Source organism: Mixophyes fleayi, chromosome 1 (genome assembly GCF_038048845.1).
Source record: "Mixophyes fleayi isolate aMixFle1 chromosome 1, aMixFle1.hap1, whole genome shotgun sequence".
NCBI lineage: Eukaryota > Metazoa > Chordata > Amphibia > Anura > Limnodynastidae > Mixophyes > Mixophyes fleayi.
In genome coordinates, this window is record NC_134402.1 from 455,631,237 (window position 1) to 455,643,847 (window position 12,611).

The 12,611-nt window shown below is 40.7% G+C and overlaps 1 protein-coding gene across 1 annotated transcript; it reads left to right on the forward strand.

Annotated features, from left to right (window-relative positions):
- The first annotated feature begins 272 nt into the window (after positions 1 to 272).
- LOC142102271 (C-C motif chemokine 21-like) lies at positions 273 to 7,628 on the forward strand. The gene is made up of 4 exons (XM_075187025.1): positions 273 to 642; positions 3,542 to 3,668; positions 4,209 to 4,296; positions 4,831 to 7,628. The coding sequence occupies exons 1-4, from the start codon at positions 582 to 584 to the stop codon at positions 4,846 to 4,848; spliced, it is 294 nt and encodes a 97-aa protein (XP_075043126.1). The 5' UTR covers positions 273 to 581; the 3' UTR covers positions 4,849 to 7,628.
- The last annotated feature ends 4,983 nt before the right edge of the window (positions 7,629 to 12,611 follow it).

The window sequence follows — 12,611 nt, forward strand, 5'->3', positions numbered from 1 at the left end:
ATGCCTATTGTTGCAGAAGGGAATTTTCTCTTTTAAACTTGACCTGGTTTGGCACATGATAACTGAAGAGGTGGAATAAGTAAATTCATTATGCAATGACAGATCTAAGACCAGGAGTATAGATCGCCAATAAAGGTTTTTGCTCTAGGCAGGATCCAGGAAATGATAGAGTCAGCCCCCTCCTCTGACATGAGAGGAATATGGTAGGGGGATACCAGAAATATATCTATTTACAGAAGAATACTCCAGCTGCAGAGGAGGGGGCATGAAAGCAGAAACGAAAGTGAGAGTAAAGTTACAGGATAAATAGTGGACACATTTGCACAGGGATCAGAGCTGGCTGAACGAGGCTGAGAGACTCACAGAGTGTGATAACCAATTATCACAGCTGTGTTAGTCTGTCCAGGTCTACTGACTAACTCCCGAGGTTCTACTGACTAACTCCCGAGGTTCTACTGACTAACTCCCGAGATTCTACTGACTAACTCCCGAGGTTCTACTGACTAACTCCCGAGGTTCTACTGACTAACTCCCGAGGTTCTACTGACTAACTCCCGAGGTTCTACTGACTAACTCCCGAGATGTCTCTGCAAGTTTCCCTCGGCTTCCTGATCATTGCTTGCCTCTGGGCTATTTCTCCAGGTAAGGGATGGATGCCTGTTCATGATATTATTATTATTATTATTATTATTATTTGAGTCATTTGTGCATTATAACCTAAAAAAAATATTTTTTTGCCTCTTTAAAACCTTTTTGCTGGGTACCACAATTGACTGACAGATAGGCAATGAATGACTGACCGTCCTTTGCAACATCTGTCGTTAAGGAAACAGTTTGTTTCTGAGCTTACAGATGTTGCAAAGGACGGTCAGTTGCTCAGAAAATATCCATCTCATAACAGTAACAATGTGACTCTGAGTCTTCAGCTGATGATTTCAGGCAGGAGTTAATTATCAGGATTTATTCCAGTAAGATGTGGTACCCCACGTGATATTATTTTGCCAAAATCATGTTTCATAAATTATAATTGTGCTGTATTATTATTATTATTATTATTATAAGTGTTTTTTTAATTATTGTTGTTTAATGTTTGCAAAATTGTTGCATGCAAAACATTTTATTTTAAATATTGTAATCAGTTCAGGGGACTCAGCAAAATTGGTGGTGGGTGGGGGGGGGGTACCTGCCCAAAAGGTTGTCCTAGGTTAGGATTTAATGGTCAAATCCTATCCTGGGATGATATCTGCAACAAGGCATTATGCCCCGATGAAGGGGGGATTACCACCCCTACTTTATCCCTTTAATTATTTGACACTAAAGTCCCTTACCCTAATCTAGCTAACATCACATTCAGTCATTCTGGATTTAAAGAAAAACAATGTGTTTCTTTTTTCCCAATAAATTTTCCATCCCCAACTGGCTTTTAGGAGCTTTGACAGAATGTTTCTCCAGGTTTCTGTAACTGCTGTAAGACTCTTGGGGGGAGATTCAGTATAGTGCACTGTGTCTCCAGAACACCCATAGAGACACCCTCTTGATCTGTGACAGGCTGGGGTGACAGGTCGCCATTGATGATGATTGGACGGCTGCCGGGGGTTATCCTCTCAGCTACACTGATAACATTTCACTGCAGGCAGTTGTCCCCATATCCTGGCTATTGGCGTGGGTAGGTGTCCTAGTGCAAGAGAGGGAACAACTGTGCCCCAAACCACATTGCACTAACATGGGACAGTCACATAGCTGGGATCCTCCATTAAATCTGTCTCCTTTATGAAGACTTTTAAGATCACTTTAGAAATATCTTTTAATTAATAAAAGTGCTTTAAATTGTTTTATTAGAAATAACAGTAACTAACTCAGTTCTTTCAAATGCCAGATGTTTGCCTTAATAATGTGTATTGTAAATGGGTGGGGGCATTCATCACAACCTAATATGGGTATATCTAAGTCAAGTATCTTGAATTTAGGAAGTCATTAATAATAAACAATAAATATTGATTAAGAAATTGAGCTAAAATTAACTAAAAATATAAAGTTTTGGTAAATATCTCCTTTGTACAATATATCAAATGTGAAAACCTAAAAGTAAAAACATAAACAGAAAAGTAAAATGTTTGTAAATGTATCAATCTGAGCCACAGAGATATAAAAAAAAACAAAACCAGATACATTCGCTTTATTGCTCGTTTCTATAAATGACATAATACAAATAGAGAATTGTTTTAGCATCATAAGCAGCACAATGACACATCTTTAATAGGTATAATAGTTAAGAAAAGGATTTGTTAAAAAATGTAACAATTAAATGATTATTAAAAGGAATTCTATCTATCTATCTATCTATCTCATATCTATCCATCTATCTATCTATCTATCTATCTATCTATCTATCTATCTATCTATCTATCTATCTATCTATCTCATATCTATCTATCTCATATCTATCTATCTATCTATCTATCTATCTATCTCATATCTATCTATTTATCTATCTCTCTATCTATCTCATATCTATCTATCTATCTATCTATCTCATATCTATCTATCTATCTATCTCATATCTATCTATCTATCTATCTATCTATCTATCTATCTATCTCATATCTATCTATCTATCTATCTATCTATCTATCTATCTATCTATCTATCTATCTATCTATCTCATATCTATCTCTCTATCTATCTCTCTATATCTATCTATCTATCTATCTATCTATCTATCTCTTCTATCTATCGATCTATCTATCTATCTATCTATCCATCCATCCACCCATCTATCTATCTGTATATATATATATCTATAATATAAATGTCTAGTGGCGTGTGTTAGTCTGTCTGTGTGTGTGTGTGTGTGTGTGTGTGTGTGTGTGTGTGTGTGTGTGGAAAAAATAAAACCAAGCTGTAGCGCCACCTGCTGGGCGGAGTTATACACTGACCTACTAAATTCTTAGTGTGTGTGGAAAAAAAAATTCAGAAAGGGCTGAAATTTGGTATACTAAGATGTTTTTAATTTGTTAATTTAATTTGTTAATTGTTAAAAGTGTTTATAAAAATTTTAAAAAAATATATATATATTTCTTGAAGGAGAAGTGACAGTGGGGAGTGGTTGGTGGTTGCCAGGGGTGACAGTGGGGAGTGGTTGGTGGTTGAGGCCTGGGCTATGGCCCAAATGCATGACAAGAACCTTTTTAACACCTTAAGTAGCTTGATTTGACTAGAATGCATGAGTATCATGCACGGGTTAACTTGCATATATATATATATATATATATATATATATATACAAGGAATTGGGGGTGGCCTAATGGCAGGGCATATGTGACATCATTGGAGGTGAGGTATGACATCATTGTGGGCATGTTCAATATTCAAATCAGGCTGCAAAGGGTCTCAGGAATTTCTAGTGACCCACTGTGACCAGTCTCTGATCAGCATCACTCACTCTGGGCTTCCTTGCTCTTATCCTCTGAGCTGTACAGTAGGACAGGGATACATTTCATACTACCTGGGGCTCACACTTACCTCTCACTTTGCTTTTCAGTGTCTGGTGCTAACCGCAATCCCTCTGATTGCTGCCTAATGACCAGAGACAAGGAGATACCCTTCAAGAATGTGCAGTGTTACTTCAGGCAGGATTTGTCTACCGGCTGCAACATAGACGCTGTTGTGTAAGTGTCTGCGCATTGCTGGACCGTGCAAATCATGTCTTTATAGAAATGTAACCAGAAAGCATGTGTGAGGTATTAAGAGACAAGTTGTTGAATGTTACACCTTTAGAATAATCCCTCATGCACTGTGGAGGCAGCCATTATGCAAACGGAAGCAATATTACAGAGAATGGGAGCAATAATGACATCATTAAGACAGACATATTAGTTAAAACTTTCAGAATAACCCTCCACTGTGTGCAGGTTTAGGTTATATGTGATAGAACAACGTTGTTAACTGTATCTTCTGTCAGATGAACAAGTTTAAAAGCAGATAACTGGCATGCTATGCTTTGCCTTTTCAACTATTTGACCGACACCAGCAACCTTATTGACATCTAGCTAGAAGATATGGGATGTGCCATTTACTGCTTATAGCGGAGAGAGAAATAAAATACACAATTTACTTTTTAACAAAACCCTGACAGGAAGTCAGCATAAGACAATGTCTCATTCTGGGTATATTCCTCCTTTAATAATTATTTTTCTGTATCTATATAGATTCCGCACTCGCAGGAACAAGAATCTGTGTGCACCACCTAACGCATTATGGGTGAAGGAGTTAATCAAAAGAGTAGATAAACACAGGGTAAGTTGTTCAAGAATTAATAAATTGATGTTCAACACGTTATGTTGACCTAATGTAGGTAGACTTAATATAACATACATTATGTCAACCATAAATTTTTATATAATAAAGCTTTTTTTTTTACATAATCCTATGACACATGCAATTTCTGTCCAAGTTATTCTATGGGATTAGTCAATTAGTCTCCTTTGCTATTAGATTTAGTTACTGCACTTCCTCACCTTGCTACATTCTTTTAATAAGTTTTACTTTCTTACATAATGACTCTTCAGGCACTGTATGCCACAGATTTATGATGTCATATGAAAGATTTGTGTTAGAACTAGATGAGTTTGAAAATATTCTACTAAGTAAATGAGACCCATCCTGTTCCCACACACTCCTTGTTCAAAGTATCTTATTAACATAGAAACGATAAAGGCATTTAAATGCCGCGACGCCTGAAAGTGACCGGAGCCCGAGACAGGACGGGATCTGTATGACACATTTGTATCAGCAATCTGAGTAACCGTCATCCTGTCTGTCTTTCCCTAGAAAAAATGTGTTCGCTGAACAGCGAGAAACTGGAGCTATCGCAGGAAGACGGTAGCAAAGCGCAGAGGACGGAGTCTGGTCTCTGCGTCTAGCCGCCACTTTCCATTCTGTCATGTCTGTAACAATATGAATCTGATTTCTTCACCCGCTGGACCTTTCATCCTCTACCTATGTAGTATCCATGTATGTATTCTGTCCAATTCTGTGCCTATATTATGTGATACATAGTCGGTTTTGCTACAATAATCAATGTTCTCCTGGCAAACTTTAATTTGCTGTGTTTAAAATAAAAATATCGCCCAGTCTGCGGCGCTAGAGATGAAATGATAACTTTGGTAAGCGGCGGAGTTCACTCTTCCTGGCTCCAGCGCCGTATTATAGACATACTTGCCAACCTCTGAAAATGTAATTCCGGGAGATCCAGGGCAGGGGGCATGGTTGGAGGGCGGGGGGGAAGGGTGTGGTCAATCGCATCACGTTGGCCCCGCCCCATGACAAAATGCCATTTTTGTCACGGGGCAGGGTCAAAATAGCGAGATTCACCGCAAATCGCGTCATTTTGACGAGCAAGTTGCAGTATGTGGGATACTTGCCTGCTCTCCCTGGAGTCTGGGAGACCTACCCGAATTTCTGGAGTCTCCCGGACATTCCGGGAGAGTTGGCAAGTATGATTATACAGTGCGACTTTGTAATTCCGAAGCACTCTAATGAGTTTATATCTGAAACGAAAACATTTGCATGAAATCCATAAATTATTGTTCTCCTGACTACACCGTAGCACTTGGGTTAAACATCGCTGAGGATCACAGTGTTAGTGAATTAACAGGCTGCGTCCTCAACTAAAGTATTCACTGCCATGGGAGGTAATGCAGCTTTAATTAGCGATTAGATTTATAAATCGTGCTATAGGGTTCTGAGATGCTAAAGGTAAATAAATTCATATTTTTTTAATTGAGAACACTGAATACTTCACAAAGTAAAGCTTATACGTAAATAACAGAAATTTTAAATTGTACCTGAAATCCCCAGATTTACAGTTGGGTATTTCAGATATTACAGAAATGCCACCATACCCAAGAACTGAACGCTGGATTGTAGCATATCTTTAAATTAGACGTGTCACCTCAAAGCTTGTACCCCAAGAAATACCCCCTCCCTGTTCCTGGTTCACCCTAGTAGAGGGACAGATAGAAAGCGAAGTCAGCATGCTAATAAAACATCAGGTACTGCCCTATCCCACCTTTATAGCAGTGCTACTAATGGGTGTGGCTTGCAGAAGGGGCGTGGCCATTATTAGCATGCTGGCCGGGCTGTTTAGCATATTAGCCGGGTTGATTAGCATGTGATTGTGATTAGAGCGCTAGTTACCGGAATAAAGAAGCATGGGTGGATTTTCTTTGGCTACAAGCTTGCCCAGAGGTGACATGTCCTCTTTAAGGTGTTACCAATTAGCTTCACAGCTTGTTCGTTTACCGTATTGTCACCCTGAAAAACATCCCAACAATGACGTCTGCCATTGTCAAACACTGAGTCACTTTAGTCGTGTATGAGATTAAGATTTTTGTGTGAGCGTGTGTTATAAAGACACACGTACAGACTGACGGCCGAGGTGAGCGCCATAACCGCGACTTGCCTCTGACGACAAGGCATCTAAACATCACAAAAGCAACGACAGCATTGTCGTGATCGAGATCTATGTCAGCATCTGGTTTAATGCTCTGTTTAAAATGAATGTATTGTTTTCTATATTTTATTAATATATTATAGTTCCCTACTCTGTATCTGTAAGTTTTTATATATATGATTCAAATCATTTTCTTCAGTTTTGTGTTTCATTGTTCCCTGGATAATGTGGTCACTTTGGTTTATACAATGACTTGGAATGGAATGTACTAGATTCAGGCACTAATTTGTGGGCCACAGGAAATGGACAGCGGCGTGACTATAAAACTTATTACTAGTGTCATATAGACCACATGGAGCCGACTGCCCACCTCTTGTATTGCTAACATAAAGCCCTTGGTTATAAAGACTTAGCACAGGTCATACCAAAGTCACTGTCGGCTAATAACTAATACTGCACCGTAATAATATATGTAAGTACATTCCAGCCGTCTCAGATACCACAGTGGAATTTATGGCTTGCTGGGGATATGTAGCGGAAACAATTGCTGCAATATGGGGATAAACGCAGATTTTAGGTACAGATAGTCCTGTAGGGGCAAATTTGCACTTGGACAAACCATGTTGCAGTGCACTGATGCAAGTGCAATTTTTCTGCACAACTTAACCCCCTTCCCCCTCCTTTACATAACATGTTCTTTTTCAGTTATTGTCTAAAGTTGCTTTATCCCATATTGTCACAAATTGTTCTCAGTGACCTCTGTTCTTGGGCACAGGACGATGGTCAGTGATCCACACACCACCAGCTGATAGACGCAGGGAGAATGCTCTACCGGTAGTTGGGAAGAGAAGGGGGTGTTGCCCTTAGGAACCTGTCAGATGTTTCCTTTCATTCTCCTATCTGTACTGGAAAACTGAAATCTAGATTCTGATTGGTTGCTTTTGGAAACAATTCATATTCCTCACAGTTAACTTTAGGATGGTTTTATGACCCCCCCTCCCCAATTTAATTGTGTGCTCAGGATATAAAAGTCTCCAGCAAGCTTAAGGCAGCTCATCCATGTGTATCCAGCTCAACAGGGCTTTACATGATGTATATTTTATAATTCTGTTTTATGGGATTGTTGGGCTATTATTATATAAAATGTGATTTTAATAAATATGTGATTTTAAAACCTTTGTTTTCTGATTATTTTTTTAAAAAAAATATTCAAAATCTGGTGTCTCTACTATGCATGAAATTTACAAACAACAGAAATGAAGGAGCAGAGTTATCACATAGGATTAGGAAGTGGTGTATAGTACATGGTCGGCTGGTTAGTATGTATCAATGTGCCATTACCACCATTTCTCATATGGTTTGATCTGCAATCCCCAAACCGTCCAGTGCATTAAAGGCAAATCGGCACAATACACAGTGGGCCTGAGTCATTTAGAAGAGTAAGGTATAAAAAAAGGAGTAACTTTGCACCTGGGCAAAACCATGTTGCATTGGAGGGGGGGGGGGGGTAAATTTAAAATGTGGGGACAGATTTATATTTGGGACAGGGCATGTCATAGATCAACTTTCAATTTCAGTGTAAAAATAAAGCTATCAAGTATTTGCGTCTTATGAAAAAATAGCCAGTATTTAACTTATGTGCAAAATAATAAATTAATTTGCACCCCTTGCATTGTAACATGGTTTGTCCCAGAGAACATTTACTCCTTTTTTTGCATTATTTTGCATTATTTCAATGTTAGTTCTAAGACCTGGTTGGAACCTACAAATGGTGCAATGGATTAAGCAGCAATTTGCAGAACCGCACAGCAATCCACCAGAAACAAAGGCAAATATTATAGATGTGGTTCCGATTGGAGACTTTGCTCAAGTCCTCTGTGCTTTGTGCATGATACCTATAGACATAGACACAGCACAGATGATGGTGTTGACCTGTCACCAAGGCGAATATTTTCTGGCGCTCTGTTGCTTTAAAAAACATGGAGGAGGATCAGTCAGGGGAGGAGAGGGAACAGCTGCAGTACCTGTTACTCAGTAAATCCCCCCAAATCTTGAGCAAATTATGATTTTATTAGTGTTAAAGCAAATATTTAAAACCCTATAGTGCATATCCTCCCTATCCTTGATAATAATATCTTTACAACTATCTTCATAAGGGAACCGGAGAAAAATGACAGTAACAGAGGCTTAAATAATCTTATCATCACCCGGGGAATATGAATTATATAGATGAGCGAGGATATGATTTAATTATATACACTATATGATATATTTATAGGCACCAGTGTATTCTATATTACTATATAAAGAGTAGGACAAACCTATAAATATGGTAAAATAGCTACTTATAGCCAATTACTGGACAAAACTCTATGTGTATGACCAGTTTTTACCGGTGATTTTCTATAGACAAGACTGAAAGACAGCAGCACTACTATATAAACATGGCTATAAACAGCAACATTGATTGTGAACTTATAAACACATCCAGTGATGTCCGCTTGTAGATTTGAAGTGCATCTTACACACTGGGCAGACTTAATACTCACCATCCATGTAGAACAGATGTCATGTACTGATAATAATTATAATGCTAATTCTCTAATACTGCAAGTAAATATAGTACACCATAGGCAAAGGCTTCAATACTCTTTTCTATCTACACAACTTCTCTTGGAAAACTAATAAGCTCTTTTGGATTTCAGTATCATCTCTATGCGGATGATACACAAATCTATCTATTGTTTCCTGATCTCTCACCATCTGTGTTGTCTCGCGTTACTGACTGTCTTTCTGCCATTTCATCTTGGATGTCTTCTCGCCAACTCAAACTCAATCTTTCAAAAACTGAATGAATAATATTCCCACCCAAGAACAGAAGTTACCTGCCTGACATTTCTATTTCTTTTGACAACATAACTATAAATCTCACCTACAAGCTCCCTGACTAGGTGTAATCCTTGACTCACAACTATCCTTTGTTTCCCATATTAACTCTATACCTAAATAATGCTACATACGTCTAAGAAACATTTCCAGAATTCGCACATATCTCACACAAGACACTGCAAAAACATTCATTCATGCACTCATCATCTCCCGTAATAACTATTGCAATTCCCTCCTTACTGGTCTTCCTCTAACCAGATTTTCAACCCTACAATCTATTGTGAACGCAGGATCAAGACTAATTTTCCTTGTAATGTGTTCTATTTCTGCTGCCCCGCTCTGTCTTTGGCTGAATCCAATATAAAATACTTCTACTAACAAACAAGGCCACCAACAAAACTGCACCATCATTCATCTCCTCACATTGACCCCTCTGCTCTGCATAATATCTGCGTCTGTCATCCACACTCATCATCTGTTCATGACTTTCCTCAGACTGCACTCATTCCACTGTCTGTGCACAACAAGACTCACCTCTATCCTCCAAACTTTCAATTGGGCCATGAAAACTCAACTTTTCAGGCAGCTAATCAAATTCCTAAAGTATCCTCCTACCCACCCTAGGCTTCTCTCTCTTTTGCTCTCTACTTTAATGTACCCGACTACCATTCCTCTACATAGTTCACACAAAACTTACATGTGTTCTTTTTATATTCAAACACCCTCTGACCCACAGACCAACATCTCTGTGGGACTGATCATAGAGCCCACTAAGCACTTTATACCTTTGCAATCTGGCTGGACCAATATGTAATATGTAGTATTTACCCTCATTGTCCCATAGAGTGTAAGCTTGTGAGCAGGGCTCTCTTACATCTCTGTCCGTATTACCCAGTATTGTTTTATTACTGTGTTCGTTCCAATTGTAAAGTGCTATGGGATATGCTGGAGTATATGTTAATCTTAATAATAATGTTAAAAAATGTAACCACTCACCTTATGGTTTATCATCCAGCAATGCTGGATGTGTAATTTCCTTCTAGCAGAGTCATACAGCTGGGTACACATCAGCAGGATGGTGACACAGAGATATAACTTCAGATGAATGACTGAGCATTACACCGAGGTAAGGACCGGCTAGCACAGTGGTGCGCACCGAGCGGCCCAACGATCCTTCACATGCGGCCCCCAACCTGCTGCTCCCGATTTCACATAATCTCTGCTGTGTTGCAGAGAATAAGACAGAACATGTGATCTCCGAGAGGTCACACAGCACACCAGAGGAAGAGGGAGTGCAGGTGCTGTCTCTCCTTCCTCTGTGAGCTCCATCTTTGCAAGTAAGTAGGGGAGGTGTGATGTGGAGGAAGTATAAGAAGCATGTGAGGAGGTCTGGGGGCATGTGAGGAGGTTGAGAGACATATGGCACGGTTTGATGGGCATGTGAGGAGTTCTGGGGGCATGTGAGGAGGTTGAGAGACAAATGGCACGGTTTGATGGGCATGTGAGGAGTTCTGGGGGCATGTGAGGAGGCTGAGAGCCATGTGGCGAGGTCTACGTGACATGTGAGGATTTCTGGCAGCATGTGGTGAGGTCTGTGTGAGGAGGTTGAGAGACATGTGACGAGGTCTGGTGGGCATGTGAGGAGGTCTGGGGGCATGTGAGGAGGCTGAGAGCCATGTGGCGAGGTCTACGTGACATGTGAGGATTTCTGGCAGCATGTGGTGAGGTCTGTGTGAGGAGGTTGAGAGACATGTGACGAGGTCTGGTGGGCATGTGAGGAGGTCTGGGGGCATGTGAGGAGGCTGAGAGGCATGTAGCAAGATCTAGGGGACATGTGAGGATTTCTGGCGGCATGTGGTGAGGACTGGTTGGCATGTGAGGAGGTCTGGGAGGCATGTGAGGAGGCTGAGAGACGTGGCGAGGTCTGGTGGGCATGTAAGGAGGTCTGATTGGCATGGCGAGGTCTGGGGGCATTTGAGGAGGCTGATAGGCATGTGGCGAGGTCTGGGGGATATGTGAGGATTTCTGGCGGCATGTGGTGAGGTCTGGGAGGCATGTGAGGTGGTTGAGAGACATGTGGCAAGGTCTGGTGGGCATGTGAGGAGTTCTGATTGGCATGGCGAGGTCTTGGGGCATGTGAGGATGTCTGAGGGTCATGTGTTGAGACCTTGGGGTCATGTGGTGAGGTCTGATTGGCATGAGACAAGGTCTAGGAGACGTGTGAGGAGGTCTGAGGGCCATGTGTCAAGACCTGGGGGGCATATGAGGAGGCTGAGAGGCATGTGGCAAGGTGTGGGCGCATGTGAGGAAGCTGAGATGCATGTGGCAAGGTCAGGAGGGCATGTGAGGAGGTTTGAGTGCCATGGGGTGGTATTTTAGAGTGCATGTGGGATCTGATGGCTATCTGGGTTCTGAGTGCATGTAGGTGCCTTTTGTGACAACTGTGAGTCTAAAAGCATGTGAGGCTAATGTGGAACACTTGGGAGGTCTGAAAGTATGTGCTGGAATTTTGGAGCAAGTGATGGGAATGTAGGGGCATTTTGGAATGAGTGATGTGGGCATGTAGGTATGCCAAGGTGTTTTTCGTCCATTTTTTTTTTTACTATTGAAGTTGAGGGGAATGTGCGGCCCTATTGAAGGTAGAGGTCCTTGAAATATATCAGTTGGCCCATCACTGGGCTAGCAAATGTTCAGAATGGGCATACCCTAGGTTAAGTCTTTAAAAATGTTTAAAGACTTGTACTACGGTAACTAGGGTAACTTCCAAATGTGAGCACAGCATATTGCATGATCATTATGACTTGATGGTCAGTGATGAGCATCCTGCACATCTGTCCAGCATGAGGACCTGTTGTGCATGGTCATATATCTCAGACAACTTTTATTTAATTGAGAGTGTGGAGGAAATAGAGAACTGAGGTCGGGGACAGTCCTAACCCAGTGCAATGACACTACCACAGTTCTGTCACACATCGCATATGGTAGATGATGTTGTCTTTGTCCAAAGGCATCATCACATTGCTTCATGTGATGAGAAATAGCTTAACTGCATTGGTGGGACCTGCAGGAGAGAGAGCAGAAGATGTTGGATCCTGCTGTGATTAAGTAAGTAACTGCTGGGAACATTCAGGGAATATTCCTGGCATCATCCATGACATTTTGTTGGGGATTTCCAAGGTGTCTTACTGGGCACATCCAGAGAATCTTGCTGGACACATCCATGATATTGCTGAACACATCAAGGGCATCTCATGGACATGGAGTATTT